The sequence below is a fragment of the Peromyscus eremicus genome, chromosome 1 (genome assembly GCF_949786415.1).
Source record: "Peromyscus eremicus chromosome 1, PerEre_H2_v1, whole genome shotgun sequence".
Taxonomy (NCBI): domain Eukaryota; kingdom Metazoa; phylum Chordata; class Mammalia; order Rodentia; family Cricetidae; genus Peromyscus; species Peromyscus eremicus.
In genome coordinates, this window is record NC_081416.1 from 29,012,825 (window position 1) to 29,031,369 (window position 18,545).

Consider the following 18,545-nt stretch of genomic DNA (forward strand, 5'->3'; position numbering starts at 1 on the left):
GCCATGTCTGAAAAGGGAGCTATAAAGAAGGAAAGGAAGAAGTTATGCTTTCTGCATTAGAAAACAAAACATGCCCAAGCTTAGCAGTGAGGCCTGTAGCAACTACTGAATGCCTTGATCTTATATCTTACATTTTTGGTGTGGTGTGACACTCTTCCTGAGGAGGAACAAACAAAAGTCTACTCATCAAAGATAGGGGAAAATGTCAAATCAAAGTAAGGATCCCACTAAAGTCCAACCAATGAGTTTTATTGAGATCACTTAAGAAAATGGGTATGTTACTTAAGGAGCAGAAATGGTTCAAAGCAGCTGTATCACCAATAGCCTTCCCCAGAATAGGTGACAGCTCACAAGAGCTATAGCTAACAACTTGCAGGTAGGTCAACAGGCTGTAAAGTGTCTCTTCCAGTCAGCTCAGTCAGTCTGAGCCTCTGCCAGGCAACTCAGCTGGTTGAGGGTGCCTCTCAGCAATCCTTACTGCCTACATAAGCTTGGGGAGGAAGGGGCATGGTGAATCTGATTTTAGTTTCAGGGACTTCCTTAAGCTTCTGAATTGTTTACTTTCTGATTTTAAAAGCTTCCTTAGAAAATGGAATGAATACATGTCCCACCCCCTTTAAAACATCTTGGGTCGTAAAGAGCTTCCCCCTAAGATATAATATTTTATCTCCAACAAATTCAACAATAGGGCTTGCAGATGCCCAGTTATCTGTAGAAAATCATCCCCAATGTTCCACCCCAGCCCCTATGTCCATCCTCCTGCTCCTTTGCCACACCTCTCTCCAGCACCAGGAGATGTAATGGAAATAGCATGTTTATTATTCAAAGAGGCTGAATTACTGGAGAATGTTATCATTTACTTTCTTAGCTGGCTGCACTCTCTGTGAATCATTTTCCATTATTTACTGTAAAATTGTTTCCCAAATTTGTATACATTTTCTTACATGGGTGCTTCAGGAAAACATCTCAAACTGGAAGTCTGAGCTTTATTTCATTTCATCGTGTGGGGTTTTCCAACATGTTTATAGTTAACCAAATGCCCATCAGAATGGTTATCTTATACAGAGCTGTTTAGAGGATATCCATGTGCCTTGTTAAACATAATCTATCCAAACATATGTAGCTTTGTATAACAAATATACATGTGCATTAGTTTTAAAACTTCCCTTGTAGAAGTCTTTATTTAAATTGGCAAATGCATACATCTACAGATTTGTTAATGTTTGCTGACCTAGAATAAACAAGTTAAAGATCCTTCAAAATTTTTACAGAGGAGAAATTAGTAGGTATGTTAGTTTTTTAAAAGATGTATACATACAGCAACAGTTAAAGAAAAAGAGGCCATGAATTGAAAGGGACAAACTCAGGAGGGTTTGGAGGGAGGAAAGGGAAGGAAAAAACGATGCAATGTATGTTACGGTTTTTAAGAAGCTAATCTTTCCTACCCGGTGATGGAACAGCTCCTGAGGGCCACATGTGGCACATGTGACTGTTCGGCTGCAAGCATTCCATGCTGCGGCCTGAACTCCAGTGCTGCTGATCTGACTGTTCACTCAGTAGGTGGGGAAAGCTTGTTTTCTGGATCCATACTCCATAGAAGATGAGGACTAAATTATCCCTTCTTCAACAAATATCAAGTACTTGCCATTTGCCACATCCTGATATAGCCATCAGAAATGTAAAATATAAAACAACAAAAATTCTCAAACAGAAAAGAAAAAAAAAGCACTGAACAACAGTCAAGCCGGTTTTATGGAGAACTTTCTTTAATTGCAGGAAATGAAGCCCAGGTGAGGTTTGGGTGCTGGTGAAGGACACTGGGCAAACTCCACCACAGACCCCGGGAAGCTCTTCCAGACAGATGTATTCTATTCTGCAATACCACTGCATCCTGCTTCCTTAATAATGATCTTTGCTTTACAAACTCATACATCCAATGGGTCACCTTTATGTGAAGAGTTGTTGAACCTACATTTAGAACATCTGGAGCCCACAGATCGGTGTGCCAGCCTTCCTGGATATTCTGCATGTGGGAGCTTATGCTCTAAGCATACAAATCACTTCCCGATGTGACATGTTTTAAAAACAGGCATTTTGATACTTTTGCTATATAAAACAAATTTTAGAGGGGATTTAAAGATGATTGTGTGTCTTAGAGTTTCTATTTCTGTGAAGAGACACCATGACCATGGCAACTCTTGCAAAGGAAAACATTTAATTAAGGTGGCTTGCTTACAGTTCAGAGGTTCAGTTCATTATCATCATAGTGGTACATGGTGACTGTGCAGGCAGACATGGTGCTGGAGAATTAGCTGAGAGTCCTACATCTTATAGGTAATAGGAAGTGGTCTGAGACACTGGGCAGTATCTGGAGCATATGTGAGACCCCAAGCTCACCTCCACAGTGACACACTTTCTCCAACAAGACCACACCTACTCCACCAGACCACATGCCCTAGTAGTGCCACTCCCTTTGGGGGACATTTTGTTTCTAACCACCACATTGTGAATATTTTATTTTCCTATAAATTGTTAAAAATTTTACCTAGTTAGTGCCTCAGATGAACTAATTGATTAGTTAACTTAAAATGCTAAGATGTTATTTGAAAGAGTTCTAATTTATTCCTTTGGGACAAGGAATATGATTATATGAATGTAAAACTGTAGAGAAAAAGTTGCAAGGTGGTTAGGAAGGTTGGACAACATTGCCTTGTACATTGTTGAGCTGTGGGTACATTCATATTGTACTAATTCCCAATTGCCAAGTACAACCAACTCAATTAAATCCAGATTTCAACTATAGTAACAACAAAAAAATGCAAAACAAATAGGTCCTGACCTATGAATTCATGTACCTCTCAGTCTACAGAGAAGACAAATAGACATTTTCACACAGCGCAATACGCGTTGTTTGAGAGCACCTTCTCCCTCTATTTATCTGTGCCCTATATGAAGTGAGGAATGGCACTACCTCAGTAATTCCACTTCTCGGAAATGAAGTGACTCCAGCTTGATAAATGAGAGGCAGGGGGTGTCGTTTGTTTGCCCGTTTGTTTGTTTTGAGCACTTGCTGTGTGCCAAACCCCAAACTTCTCACTTTACATGGCTTTAATCTGCATAGTAATCCTGGGCTTTGTCACCTAGACAAAGAAAAGATAGAACACTGGGGGGAAGTATGCAAATTCAGTTTACATGTGGAAACACTATTCATAAGTTAACCAGCTGAACTAAAATTAAAATAAATGTACCAGGCATGTGAGCAAGAGTGCTGGGACTAGGAAGAATGTGGAGAGCGCCACTGTGAAGGAAGCCAGTCTGCTGTGTCTAAATGCTTCGAATGTTTCTACTCGTCTTAGCTTTCTTTACTTTTTATTTATGTGTTTGGGTGTGTGCCAGCATGTCTGTCTGTGCATCGTGTGCCTGGTGCCCTCCGAGGCAGGAAGAGGGCCTTGGATCCCCTATAACTTGAGTTACAGGTTTCTTAGGGTTGTTGGTTGCAATGTGGATGATGGGAATCTGATCCGGGTCCTCCTGGAAAGCAGCCAGTGTTCTTAACCACTGAGGCATCTCTCCAGCCCCAGTGTGCTTACTGTTCCTTGAGTCAGCGACTCTATTTCTAGGACATTTGCCCTGCAGGTAGCTAAATAAAAGTGCAAGAAAGAGATAGGAATTAGTCTGTTTTGACTCCTGGGACAAACTGTCTTCGACTTGCACATCATTTATCAATAACGAATTGCTTCCGGTTCTGGAGGCTGAGAATTGTGAGATCGAGACACAAGACACATGAATATGTGACAAGGACTCACTTCCCATCTTGGACATATCTCCTCATTCTCACACTGTGGAAGAGGTAAACAAACTCCTTTAGAAGGGCACTGAGGCCACTCAACAGGCTCTGCTCTGTGACCTCTTTACTCCCCTACAGTAACACCCCCCAATACTATCATGCTGGGCCTTAGATTTTAGTGAATGAATTTAAGGACAGACATTCAGTCTCTGGAAGAATAAACATATTCATCACAAAATTGTTTGTAATAGTAGCAAGCTGTGAAAAAAAATGTCCATCTGTAAAAGATTAAATAGTAAACCCTGGTAATCCCAATATTATTAAACTACATAGATGGCAATGAACTGATAGGAAGCTCTATAATATTTTTTGAGTATGCAAATCCAGTTCAAAACTCGTGGCTATAGTTGGCTTCCATTCCATTTTAATACTGTGAGTAAGTATTCAGGCTCATGTGTAGAATATTTCTGAAAGGGAACCTGGGGAACCAGTGAGCAGCATAGCTATCATTGGATAGTGGAGCTTCCAGGTCTTGAGACAGAGAGGTACTTGTTGCTTTTCCCCTTTGACCATGTTTGGATAGCTTTTTATAGTGTTTGCACTTAGACAAACGCCGTTTAAAAACAAAGATGATCCCACCCTCCCTTCTATTACTCACAATCATATTAGAGACTTTTTGATTTTGTTTAAAAATGGCATTTCAAAAATATATCAGCCTAGACAATTTTGCTGTTGTTTTCTCTAATAAGTATCAGTGCATAATATTGACTGGAGACACACAGAAACATCATGACCAGCTAAGTCATTCTGCCAATGAGTGAGGAGATATTTCTGATGCAATTTCAACTAATGTCCCTCAGATCTGGATAGAGTGGAAGGAAGTACCCAAGGTGTCCATGCTAAATGAAGCATATATTTTTTCTTAAGATAGAAGATTATAGTCCTGGATTTTCTCTAAGTCTTATGGTATGCCATAGTTTCCTAATAAATGTTAGATCCAACCTTCTGTAGGAAAGGGAGCAAAATGGCAGTGAACATCAGCCTTATTTCCTGTCATTTAAAAGACTGCCATTTCAAGTCTTAGCATTTCCCCTTTCAAGATAGGCATTTATCTTTAAAAGGGAAGTGAAGACTTCTCAGGTAATCTTCATGTCTGATTGCCTGCCGACAAGTACGTGATTTCCCTATTCATTTATCTTCAGGAATCTTTGTTGGGCCATTTGCTTTCTCCTATCACTTCTTTGGAAGTTGTTACATTTGTCTCCCAAAGGGAAGCTGTCCATTCCACTCTCTTCTGTTTTTACTGGATATTTAAACTGGCTGCTGTTATTGATTAATATGGACAGATTCTACCTCAAGAGAAGCAACATGAAAGAAAAGAATCAATATTTTCTCCCAAAAGATAGTGGAACAAAATGAAAGCGGTAAAGGGGAAGCCCATAAAGCCATCTTTTCTCTATGCCCAGTCCTTTTGAGAAGCACTTGTTCCCTGAACTTGGCACTTCTGTTAAAACCATAAGCTTATGATGGATAGATATAAATACTCGCCATAGAAATCCCTGAAGCAGACGAAGTTGGAGGTACTGAACTTGTCTGGGACGTGACTTGGGGAGAGTAGGCCAAATTTTAGTATTTGGTTGATACTTTTTAAAGCAAATAAACCCTGAGAGTGTTCCCTCTGTTCCTGATGTGGACCAACAGCAGGCTCAGAGCAACCGCACACTGCCAAGAGACAGGATGCCAAGAGAGAATGCTTTATGCACATTATTTGTACCTCAAAGAGTGAGGAAGGAGAGAGACCTCAGACCATGTGTCAGTCTGCTGAAGTCCCTTCCCTGCCCTTCTCTTCTTCTTCCTCTTCCTCTGTCATTCTCTCATCAAGGAGGAACTAGAGCTTAAGTGGAGTCTACAGATATGATTTACTTCCTCTCTGTCAGAGTTAGTGTTGGGTCCCTGGGCCAAGTAGAAGAAAGAGACACTGTTTAAAAAAAAAGCACTTCCAGCAAGAGGATGAGGATGGTTGACAGGTCCACTCAAGTGGAGAGAGGGAAAATTACCAACCCAACATGTGACTCTTGGCTTGCTTAGTAGTGCTTCAAACAAGTTCGCACAGATGTGTTTCCTGAGCCTCACTTACACCACGAGTGTGGTTCCATTTAACAGGTACCAGTCCTGCAACAACATTGTACATGCTTTGTCTCTTCCTCACAGAAACGTACCCCCCTGAAATGCCCCCCCGTGTGTCTTGTGGTGCCAGACACTGCACTGAACACACATGTGCCCGTCTGCTTGTACCAGTGAAGAAGAATCATTTTCGCCCATTTCCGTTTCCTCTGGGTCCACAGCTGTGTCTGCCGCTTCCTCAGTAGCTTTAATCCTCTGCTTTTCTCTCAGAGATGAAATTCAGAGCTGGCTTTTGGGAACCAAATCCCTGTCCCTTGCTACTGAGAAAAAAAATCATCTACTAGATGAAAAATCATAGATGCATTTGCATGTGAATAAGAATTTCAACTTTTAGTGTGAAGAGTGAAAATCTGGGGACAGGAAACCTGTGTGACCTAAGGATGAACATCCCACATAGATTTCAAAATGGGAAATCAGAAATGACAGGAAGTAGCAAGAGACTGTAGAGTTAATTTTTCCATGTATCCAGGTTTCCAGGTAATAGTAAATGCACTCTTTCATATCCCTTTGTGTTTCTATGACATCACTATAGTGCTAATAAGGCTAGGAGTTGGTCAGTGATAGCCATTCTCATTCACTATCTGTTATTATCAAATAAGACCAAGCCATTTTAATTATTGTAGCTGTATAACACATTTCAATATCACAAAGTCTTCACTTGATTTTTTTCAGAAAAAAAAAGGTATACTGTCATGTTGAATAGTCCCTTTAGACCTAGTTGTCAGCATCCAAGTGATGTTACAGAATTAATTCATTAATTTTCCTAATGACTGTCCTTAAATAGAGAGAAATCATCTTACTATCAAAATGTTTTAATTTGATCAATTTTTATGTAATTCGCTGTTTTTAATCAATTTTCCCTTCTTACCTGTAAGTCGCTTGTCCATTTTTATCTTATTACAATGACCAGAACAATTAAATACTATTGTTGTTTCAAAGAATTTTTGGTTTTAATGTTACAATGAGAGTCTACATCATTTCATTTTAAAATCCAATTAAAAGAGTAAACAAGCTATTCTATCTCCTCTTGATAAAGTCTGCTTTTTCATGTTCTCGTGTATTTCTCATAAATTTATATTAAATGACAATGGATGTCTCTAGTATAAATTGAGATCATCACACTTCACTTAATTGTACCTATCAACATGATATATTAGAGTAGATAAATCATTGGAAGTCTCTATGGTTCTTGATGCAATTTGTTCATAATTTTTCCATAACAATTGCTTTCTTTATTTTATAATTTAAACGTGTCTAGCTTGAGTCCTCCACTCTTAAGTCTTTAAGAATTTCTCTATGTCTGATATGTCCTGTCTCTCAGAACAACACAGCTAGGGTGGTGTGCCTCTCTTCCAGTAGAATGGAAAAACACAGGACAAAATAAACACGGAACGTATCTCCCCTGAAATGCCAGAAACCACAGATCTACCCACAGGCGAACTTGGTGCCAGAATTCATTCTGCCAGCACACTGCATAAATCTAGTTAAAGTGATCATAGGCAATATTGCCCACAGGTATCTAGCAGAAATAAAAGATTGTGAAGGAATACTTTCAGCTTGGGCCTCAAAGAAATTGTAAGATGAAACTCCTAGGAACCTCCATTAAAATGATGTACATGTGTGATTATGTGTATATATAACGTGTAAATATAGAAGTATATATTATATATAGGTCCATTAAAAGCATACAAAGACACACACATCAGCAGCAATCATCCAAAATAAATTTTAAATTATTTATTTAAATTATAATTTTAAAAAAATTATAACCAATTTCATAAAGCCTGAAAATTTAGGAATACCTTATCCTGATATAAAATGACCCTATTGGATATGCTTAAAGAAATGAAAGACCATTAGTAATATGCCTGAAGAGAAAGAAACTGGCAAAATTGATCATGGAGATTCAAAAGGACCCAAATAAAAGTTTGCCAATGAGAAATAATGTAAGTTTGAAATTCGAAGGACAAATTAAACACAAAAATAAACAGAGATATGGGGAGCTGGTGAATTGGTGAATAAATCAGAAACAAAATATATTTAGAACTTAGAGTAGAGAGAACAAAATAGGAAAGGTCTAAAATGGAATCAAGCCATGAGGGTGGGCTGAGGGTCTCAAACGTAGTTACTTGGATTCCCGTGAGAGTCAAATAGAAAGTGCAGAGAGGAGGAAACGCTGGGAGAACCAGAAGCTGAAGATAAAGCTGAGTCCTTATGTTCTAAAAACCCAGGGAGTTCATAGAAAAGTAAACAAAATTCAAACTGCAGGAGCGCTGAGTCAAACTGCAAAACACCAAGGCCACAAAAGAAAAATGACATGCAATGGCCTGAAGTCAAATTAAGGATTGATTTCTGGAAGCTAACTTACATTGGAATTGCATCTTTAAAATCCTAGTGACGACACTCTGGATTTATTATTGTATACTAATAAAACTCACATTTCACACATGAGGATGAAGACCGTTCTGGAAAATCAAAGCCTGAGAGTGACTACCTCCGGAAAGGCATCATTTAAGGAACTTTAAGATAAGACACTTTGGGAAGAGAAAATAAGGCTCATGGCAGATCTGCTACCTGCATCAGATGGTGCTGGCACTTCTGCACACACCAGTAATTGCGGTGCTGGGAGGTAAGACAGCTGGATCTGGGACCTGATGAGTTCCAGGGTTAAGGACAGATCGTGTCTCAAAATCTAAGGTGGAGAGTGATTGAAAAAGAGCCTTGTCATCAGCCTCTTGTCTTCACATTCACACACACACACACACACACACACACACACACACATGCTCACACCTGCTTCCACACTCACCCCACACATACACAAACACACATGCTCACACTCACTCCCACACCGCCCCACACACACACATGCTCACACATGCTCCCTCCTGTTCCCACACTCACCCCACACACAAAAATGTTTTAAAAATACATAACAAAAAGATAACGTTTATATAATTTTCAAAAAGCAACTCACACTGAAAAAAATCATATACAAAGAAAAAATAAGATTTCAACCAAAAACAATTCTAGGTATTTAAAAGGTTCAAAATATGTTATTAAAATGTTCAAATATGAGGAAACTAATAATGTAACATCAATAGAAAGCAGAAATTGTTTTTTTTTAATGACAGGAGAAATTGCCAAAGGTACTACCATCAGACATTTCTCTCATTGACTGACAGTCAATTGTCAGAATTTAGTTGATAAGAATCTCAAAATTAATGTTATACTAATGTAAAATGTTAATTTAGAGTAGATAGCTTATGGGTAAATCACTTACTGCACAATTATGCATGAGGACTGCTTTTGGATGCTCAGGACCACTTAAAATCCTGGGTGCTGTGGCACACACCTGTAGCCCCACTACTGACAAGACGGGAAGCAGAGACAGGCAGATCTCAGTAAACTCATGGCCATCAAGCCAGACCTATGTGGCAGAGTTCCAAGACAATGAGAGAGCCCATCTCCAATAAAAGGTAGAATGGTAACACTTACAGAATTTTATGAGAACAAAAGGAGTTACAATCATCTAACTGATGGCAGAGCTCCTAAACATCAAGAGGTCAGATATTGCTTGTAAGGTAAAATTGCTACCTGCAGATAACCTTAGATCATTCAACTCCAGTGAGATGGTTGCAAGACTGTCATTTTCTTTGAACAAGACAATGGCCGCTACCCTTACAACTCTGATGGAGGGTTTACTGAACCAACCCAGGATTCTTTACCAGAGCATTTTACAACTTGAATTGTGTTATTGTGGGTCAAGGGCAACAGCCTACTGTCCTGGGCAAGTGAAGTTGTAATGAGGGTGGCAATCTTGAAATCCCCATGACACGAGTTGTACACAGGGAGTTTTTTTCCTACCTTCCTGGCTAGCACTGACCTCTGTCTTTTCCCATGTGTTTTGTTTTTTTTTTAAATATCCAAGAACTCAAGTCTCTTAATCCTCATTCAATTACAATCTTTCTAAATAGGAAATCTGAGGCACTATCACTCAGTAATTTTCTTAGGTACCTTTAAAAGCACTTGAAGATATAACCAAGAGATCATCTTGTTCAAACTCTCAATATAGGGATCTCTGTTCTGATAGCCTACAAATGGAAAACTAAATGTGGTTTTTATCACTTTTGCAACACAACTCTTTTATGCAGAATGTAGCAATTAGAATTATAAGCAGAACCATGTTTTTCTATCAAAACTTATTTTCTTTCTCAGTTTTCTAGTGTTATTATTAGCCTATTAATAGCCTTACCTATTGATATTGAAATGCTTTCTTTCATCTACCAAACTTTAAAAAAAAAAGGAAATGAGTACCAACACCCAAGACTGTTTTTGACTACACGTGTACATGTATGACCAGTGGGTACAAACACATACATATACAAAGCTTATTCAACATCCAAAATATTATATTCAAAATCAAATGTAACATTTGAAAGGATAGACTATGTATGAAGTGTATGAAGTCATTTGACAGATTTTAATGCAACATCTAGATCACATTTTACCAACACAGTTTAGTTCAAATTTTGCTTTCTTTAGTAACTTTTTAGGTAGTGTGCAAAATACAGGTTTCATCATGACAGTGTCACACATATGTGCCACTGCATAGCTTTTGTCGGCCCTGGGTCCCCCATCCTGTCTCCTCCATTCTTGCTAGTCTTACCCAGCAAAAGTCCCTTTTATGCAGTCTGGTAACCTATACATATGTGTTTACCCATGTCTACAAACTGCATATGAAGGAAAACATGATAGTTCGTCTTTTCCTCCATTGCCCTCTCTTGTCTCTCCCCATAAGACCTAAATCCTAGTAACCTATTTGTTGCTCTTTGTGATTTCCTGTTCCGAATCTTGGTTGTGTTTAAAATGGCCGACTCTTTCTATCTTCTTTTTTCACTTTCGCTTGGAAAAGTGACTTTGAGTTTAGGGTTTGGAGTCATTTGCTTTTAAACTTATTCTTTAGTGTAAATTTTAACATAAATTCTCAAAATATGTTCAATTCCAAGAATAAAAAGTAACCAGGTTGTTCTCTGTTTTTTTCATTATTATGTAAAAACCGTTTCAATTTGAGTTTTAAGGTTCCGTTCTGTGTTGATCTCCTGGTGGGAGATGGCCATTGTAACCGGGCAAAACTCATCCTGCACCGTTGTTGGTCTCAGTGACTGGAAGAGAGCACCTCCTGATGCTCAGCACATCTCTAGCATTTGTGTCCCTTTAAAGCCTGCCCGTAATAGCAAGCAGAGCTCTATTCTCCTGCTTCCCAATGCTGATGAGGTATCTTTCTGTCTCTAGGAAGATTTGGTACCACTTGGCATTGCACCCTCCACTGTGAACAAACTTCATGAGTTTTTTAACTGATATTTAATAAAGTTATTAACTGACATGTAAATAACATCTGCTGTCTTAGGTGCTTTTCCTGTTGTTGTGATCAAACACCCTAGCAAATGAATTTAAGTAAGGAAGGGGTTATTTGGCTCACAGTTCGGGGTGCAGTCCACCATAGTGGGGAAGTAAGTCATGGCAGCAGGAGCTGAAGCAGCTGGTCACGTTCCATCAGCAGCAGGAAGCAAAGAAGACCAACTACAGGTGCACAGACGGCTCTCACCTTTTAAACCATCAAACTACAAAGGCAGCAGCATAAAGAGAGGTTCTTACTGTGGGAGCAGTCCCTGGAAGAACTTTCAGTTTCACACTTGTAGAAGGCCTGCTCCCACCTTTTCAAGGGTTCCTATGAGGAAGAGGGAGAGATAAGAAATACTAGATAGAAAGATAGCAAAGAGGGGAAAGACAGAAACACAGGATAACTTCAGGAGGACCTGGATCAAAACCCAAAGGTCCCTTCTGCCTCTTCAAAAAGGGCTTTTTATAACAGTGCCAAGGGGTGAAGCAAAAGACCTCCCCCTTGCTAGATTGAAGCACACTGCACAGCCAAGTGTAGACCCTTCCAAATACCTGGCAATCACACTCGTGGTCAAATCATCCCCTTATGCCATGCTGCTAAGGAAAGCAAGCTCAGATTCTCTAACCCTGAGTAATTTGAGCCTCCACAAATTCCCTCTTCTTAATATATTAAAGGACTCCTCAGCCCCTTCAGATAGACTGTGCCTGCCTTAGCACTGATGAGTCTTTCCCTCTGTGTAGTGCCAGTGAAGTCTGCACTCACAGGAGAAAGACTCAGCATTCTAGGGATGTCTTCTCCATTGCTTAGTCCCGTTGTTCCAGTTACAGTGAGGTGAATGGTGGACAATCTGATTCACCATGCACTTAGAGCACAGTGTCTCCATCCATACCCCAACCTCATACATGTGATACACATGGGATTTGATGGAAGCACTGATTGTACTTTAGAAGGCTTGTAGCATTTTGAGACTATCCCTTGTGTTTATCTTTAAAATTCGTAAGCCAGAGTTCCTTGAGCTGAGTGAAATGGGAAAATGAAGCACCTATATTAAAAATAATTCATGGCTATAATTTGAGCAACACCTAGGAATGTTGCCCTTTTAACTGATTTATTGCCTTCATCCTGTATCTTGCTTTTATGAAGCATCACTTTGTAAACCTAGGTAAGTGCAAGCTTATTCTGATTTTACAGAAAAGAAAAAAATTAAATCTCTAAAATATAGAGAGGCTAACTGGGCGTATGCGAAGTGATTGGCTTATGCCATTCAACCTTATACTTTTGTATGTAGAAATGAATCAATACAGCTCAAATAGCATAAGCTCTTATAATACAAAATTAGAGACATTTAGAATCAAGTTGCCAATCCGTCAGCGCCTTACTACATAAATATATTCTTCCTAACTTTTCATCAATATTATTTAAACCAAAGTCATGTTAACATTCCTTCCAAGATTACATTTTCTAATGGCTTAGTTTCTTTTGTCAACTGGAAGATAAAGTATAGTGGCACAACTATACTCTCACCACTTAAGAGGGTGAAGGAGGTGATCTCAAGTTTAAGGCTAGCCTGGGCTACATAATATCACCTTGTCTCACATACACACAAAAGATACAAGAAATAACATTAGGAGGAAAATTCTCATTTCAAAGAGATAATTTCTTTTTCAAAGTGCTAAACATAATGTAGAACTGTTATAATTTTAGTAAAGTATTTTGTAGCTGGAGAGTTTTCTCTCCGGGTCCCTCCAAGCCCTGGCAGTCTGACAGCCCACTTATAAAATAAACACACAGACGCTTATATTATTTAAACTGTTTGGCCTAATGGCTCAGGCTTCTAGCTATCTAGTTCTTACGTCTTAAATTAATCCATTTCTATAAATCTATACCTTGCCACGTGGCTCGTGGCTTACCGCCATCTTCACATGCTGCTTGTCATGGCGGTGGCTGGCAGTGTCTCCCCGCCTCAGCCTTCCACTTCCCAGCATTCTCTTCTCTGCTTGTCCTGCCTATACTTCTTGCCTGGCCATTGGCCAATCAGTGTTTTATTTATTGACCAATCAGAGCAATTTGACATACAGACCATCCCACAGCAGTATTTTGCAGTCTTCCTAACATAAATACCTTTTTGAACATCCATTTCATTCTCAGAACTTAAGAAAAAAGAACATGTATGATATAATATATAAAAGGCTTACAATTTGATAATCAGAGAAGATAAAAATACCAATGAATTTAACTGTACCTGGGGCAGGAGTTTCTTACCATCTCTTCGAGTTTCTTAGAAAGACCTGACATCTTGTTTTCTAAATCGTATCTGCAACCTACCTACCTCTCCAGGAGAGCTAAAGCTGGTTCAGAAACAGCCTGATGTATACTGGAGCCGTTAGTCTGTCCTCTGGTTATCATGATCGCTTTCTAACTTCAGATTCAAACCCTGGGCTGTGCTTCCAGGTTTCCCTGCTTTAACACACATCTTTCTGTTCCTCTCACACTGCAGAGTCATCAGAATTTGGTCCGTCCCTGGTGATCCACACCACTGTCCCATTTGGAGTTACGCACTTGGAGCACGATGAGGAGGAGGTGCAGGAGTTAATCAGCCAGCAACTGGAAACCATTCTGCCGGGTTTGCCTCAGCCAGTTGCTACCAAATGCCAGAAGTGGAGGTATTCACAGGTAATCTAAGAATATAGTAGCAAAGTGTAGGCATTTTCTGGATCAGCTAGCAGAACTGATGTCACTTTATATTCCCCACCATTCTCTGATAGGAGAAATGAATGATGGCATCTTTGAAGTTAATATGGGTTTATCATACACACATGTGATTTCTACAGGTGTCACTGTCCTGCTACTTGTCAGTGAGATGTTCATGTCACTTTTACCAGTTTTGTCCACATCCCAGCACACCCTGAAATTCTGGGGTTTCTTATGCAGGCAAGACAGGTTATACAATCAAATGCAGCTGTTTCTCTGGAGATTTTCCAAATTGGCACTATGGCTGTGTGGTGTAGCCACTTTATCTACCCTGATTTTTGCAGTATGTCACGTTAACATTGTGTGCATAGTTAGTTGCCAGCATTTTCTTTTTTATTGAGTTTTTACTTCAGTCTGAGTGGTGACAGCAGAGGTCTTTCATGAGTAACTCTAGAATACTGAACTGAGCTGCCTTCCAGGGTAAGCTAACCCCGCTTATCATTCTTCTAGGTCAGCCTTAAAGCTCTTAATACAAGTAAATCTTGACTTAAACACACACACACACTTTTACTAGAGTTGGAATACTGTTCACGGCATTGTCTTCAGATCTGTAAACTCAGTTGTGAAGTCATGTGGGGGTCAATGAAGCAAAGGTCAGATAGAGTGAAAATGAAAAGATGCAGAGACTTGGGTTTCCCCCCTAGGGTTTCTGAGCCCGTTGATGAACAGATTTGTGAGCACTGTTGGTTATCCAGCTGTAGAAAGCCTTCAGAAAAAGTGGTGTTATGGGAAATCGCAGCAGATTCTGTATGTTTTAAAGGGCTTTCCAAATTAGAGGAAATAGTAAATTACTCACTAAAATATTGCAGCAGGTCTGTGTTTACCCATATCTTCTCAAGTTAAATTATACAGTGAACCTTTGGAGAAAATATTTACTTAAGCATGTCATAATCACTTTAGAAGACTTTGCTCTTTCATTTTAAGAGCGTTGAAAAATCTCAATAGCTAGTGTCTCTAAATGATATTTAACTCAGTTTTAGGTTGACGTGAAAAAGAAGCTGGGGAAAGCATCTTGTAATGATTTGAAGCTGGGTATATTGTACATAAGTCATCCTGTCTATTGTAAATACTCCTATAAAAGAACAGTACTTTGTGAAGTTTCTCTTTGTGCTCTTCTCATAAAAATTTACTAATAGACTAAAAAATAGTTTTTGAATCTACTCATTTCTTACAAGTTGATAATATTCTAAAATTAGCATTGTCCTAACCATTTAAAAAAAAAAAGGTTGTACAATATCACAAAATTTAATCAAGAGATTATTTTGAACACCAACTCTAGCAATGGTTTTAATTGGATGTTGAAATCTTCCCACTGCACTTATAACTCTGTAGACTTAAAGCTATGCTGGCTGCAAAGGCTGAAAGGAGACAAGCTGTTGTCCAGGATTTAAAGCCTGCATTTCCCACTGTTCATACACTTTGCTAGGATCTTGAATACCCGTCTACAAAGAGCAACATTGTCTTTGTGAGAAACATCTCACCCATACACATTAGAAAAAAAGGAATGACCAATGAAAGGACTTAAATAATCTACTTACTTTTAGGTACTCTCCTCAAACAGTATGTCCCCAGTGCTTCTCAAAGGCCCATCTTAACCTTTGGAATTTGACAGAGAAGTGTCTTCCCTAAACCTTGCCATCATGGTACAAGTGGCCTTGGTGCAATTAATCAACGTACATTTGTGTGAGAGTTGGATATAATACAGTACTAAACTGATAAGAAGAATAATGTAAACCAGAGACACAAAAAAGGAGGAGCAGGGGGCTACATTTTCTTTGCCAACCCCCTCCCCGCCACATCTCTGAGCAGAAGGTACTTTTGAGGAGGAAACTCCGGCAGGATTTCTGTCTAAACCAGTTCCCACTGTGTTCCTTCTCTTTGTCTCTCCTCCTGTCTCTTCCTTCTGTTCTCCATACACTATCTCATTCCTTTTCTTCTCTTTATCTGAAAGACAAAGTGCCAGAGCCCTACACACCTTTATTTATGAAAGTTCACGTAGACTATAGAGCCAGAACCTCTGTCCCAAACAATGCTAGATGGTGTGGATTCCCTATCCTAGATCCTGCAGGATCAATACTTTCTCTCCATTAATTTCTTTTCTTCCTTTTCTCTTCTTTTGGGACACTTGAACTGTATCTTGGCACTAAGTGCTAGAGAGGGTGGAGGGACTGGGTTCGAAGCTGGGTAACTCAGAGGCATGATCTTATTTAATGTCAGAAGTGGACACACAATTGGAATAGCCAAAATGCAAAAGCCTGAGAACATGCGATGCTAGTGAGGGGCAGAGCAGCAGCAACTATCACTCGTGACTGGTGGGATACAAACTAATAGATGCGTAAGTAGGCAGGTTAGTTGTTTTTTAGAAAGCCAGACAGTTGGGAAGGATGGAAGAATGGCTAGGCTAGCAAAGATTTTTAAGGTACTGAAAATATTCTGACTCTATAATAGTAAATTACATTATACATTTCTCTTAATCCATAGATATACAATATTAAAGATGAATCCTAATATGAGCTATGAACTTGGGGTATTTTATTTTACTCTCAGCTATGACAAAAATACCAATATAAAAACAGTTTAAAGAAAGAACAGGGATTTGGGGAGTAGGATTATGGTTTGAGGGATTATGATCCATTATGGCCCAGCAGATATGACTACAGAAGCACAAGGCTCAACCTGTTTCTGCAGTCAGGAAGCAGAAAGAGATGAATACTGATTCTCAGAACACTTTCCCTTTACCCTCTTATATTCAGTCTAGAACCTCAGCCCCTGTGAAAGTTCTACCCACATTTAGGATGTGTCTTTTCTGCTTAAGCATCTCTGGTAACACCCTCACAGGTGCATCCAAAGATGTATCTCTTAGGTGATTCTAAATCAAGACAGTGAAAGATTAACCATCATAGGGTGATAGGACATGTCAATTTAGAGTCATCAATTTAATTCGTTCACAGATCTGAAAACTAAAAGTCCAAACATCAGGGCACTGGCACCAGCGAAAGCCCCGTTGGCTAAGTCACCTCATGGTGTAGCATAGTAACAGCACAGAGCAAGCATGAGAGATTACCTGGTGACCCATGAAGCCAGAGTCAGAGTCAGAGGAGCTCTGTTATGACAACTGATTCTCACAAGTAGCTCAGAGCCTGATAACTATTTCAATTTCGTCCAACTTCTATCCCCAACAACCCAACCAGCTCCCACTGAACTCCATCTCTTTTTTTTCTTTTTCTTTATTAAGAAATTTTCTACTCACTCCACATGCTATCCACAGACCTCCCCTCCTCCCTCCTCCCACTCCCCAGCCCTCTTTCCCTAGCCACCCCACATCGCCACATCCCCCAAATTGAGGTCTCCCATGGGGAGTCAGCAAAGCCCAGCACACTGAGCCTAGGCAGGTCCAATCCCCTTCCCACTGCACCAAGGCTGTGCAAGGTGTCACACCACAGGCACCGGATTCCAGAAGCCTACCCATAGACCAAGGACAGATTCCGATCCCCCTGCCTGGGTGCCCCCCGAACAGTTCGAGACAATCAACCGTCTTCTCTTTAATGTCCTACTGCTGCCACACAAGGAACATAGCTTCCAGCAATGTGAGTCCTTGAAAGACACCCACAAGCCCTGTCCACACCATCATTTACCCTAAAAATGCTCATAAGAGGGAGCTGGAGATATGGCTCAGTGGTTAAGAGCACTGGCTGCTCTTCGAGAGAATCTGGGTTCAATTCCCAGCACCCACATGGTAGCTCACAGCTGTCTGTAACTCCAGTTCCAGGGGATCTGGCACCCTCACATAGACATGCATACAGGCAAAACACCAATATACTTTAAAAAAAAATCCTAAAAAAAAGACCTTGTCTCAACAAAAAAAACCAATGTGGATAGCACCTGAGAAAATGAAGAGTGACACCTGAGGCAGACACACACACACACACACACACACACACACACACACACACACACACACACGCTCATAAGAATAATATATATACAGATTTTAAAAATCTACTGGAAACCCCACATAGTCATATAAACACATTGTGCTTTAAAAGAATCTTGAGTTGGCTAGTGTTAACCCACTATAATGATGAGAAAACAAAGGCTCAGGGAGGAAAATTAAATAACTTCCTTACACTCCCATAATGATGTTATGGTGGACCATAGATTCATCAGATGAGTATTCTTTCCTTCTGGGCAACTAATCATTCACAGGTTCAAAAGATTAGGATGTGAATATCTTTGATGAGGGCTTTATTTCTCTCAGTCACACCCTTTCCTCCGGTTCCTCTGGAAGATCACTCTAAGATGCCATGTAAAATCTTTTTTTTCTTTTTTTTAATTAAGAAATTTTTTATTCATTTTACATACCAACCACAGATCCCCCTCTCTTCCCTCCTCCTGCCCCCCAGCCTTGCCCCCCCAACC

The 18,545-nt window shown here is 39.7% G+C and overlaps 1 protein-coding gene across 1 annotated transcript in view; it reads left to right on the forward strand.

The window, feature by feature from the left end:
• Positions 1-18,545, forward strand: part of Rnls (renalase, FAD dependent amine oxidase) — a 262,255-nt gene that overhangs the window by 222,967 nt on the left and 20,743 nt on the right. Inside the window, exon 6 of the mRNA XM_059258905.1 lies at positions 13,873-14,048. Within this exon, the coding sequence (XP_059114888.1) occupies positions 13,873-14,048 (176 nt within the window). The remainder of the gene's footprint in view (positions 1-13,872; positions 14,049-18,545) is intronic.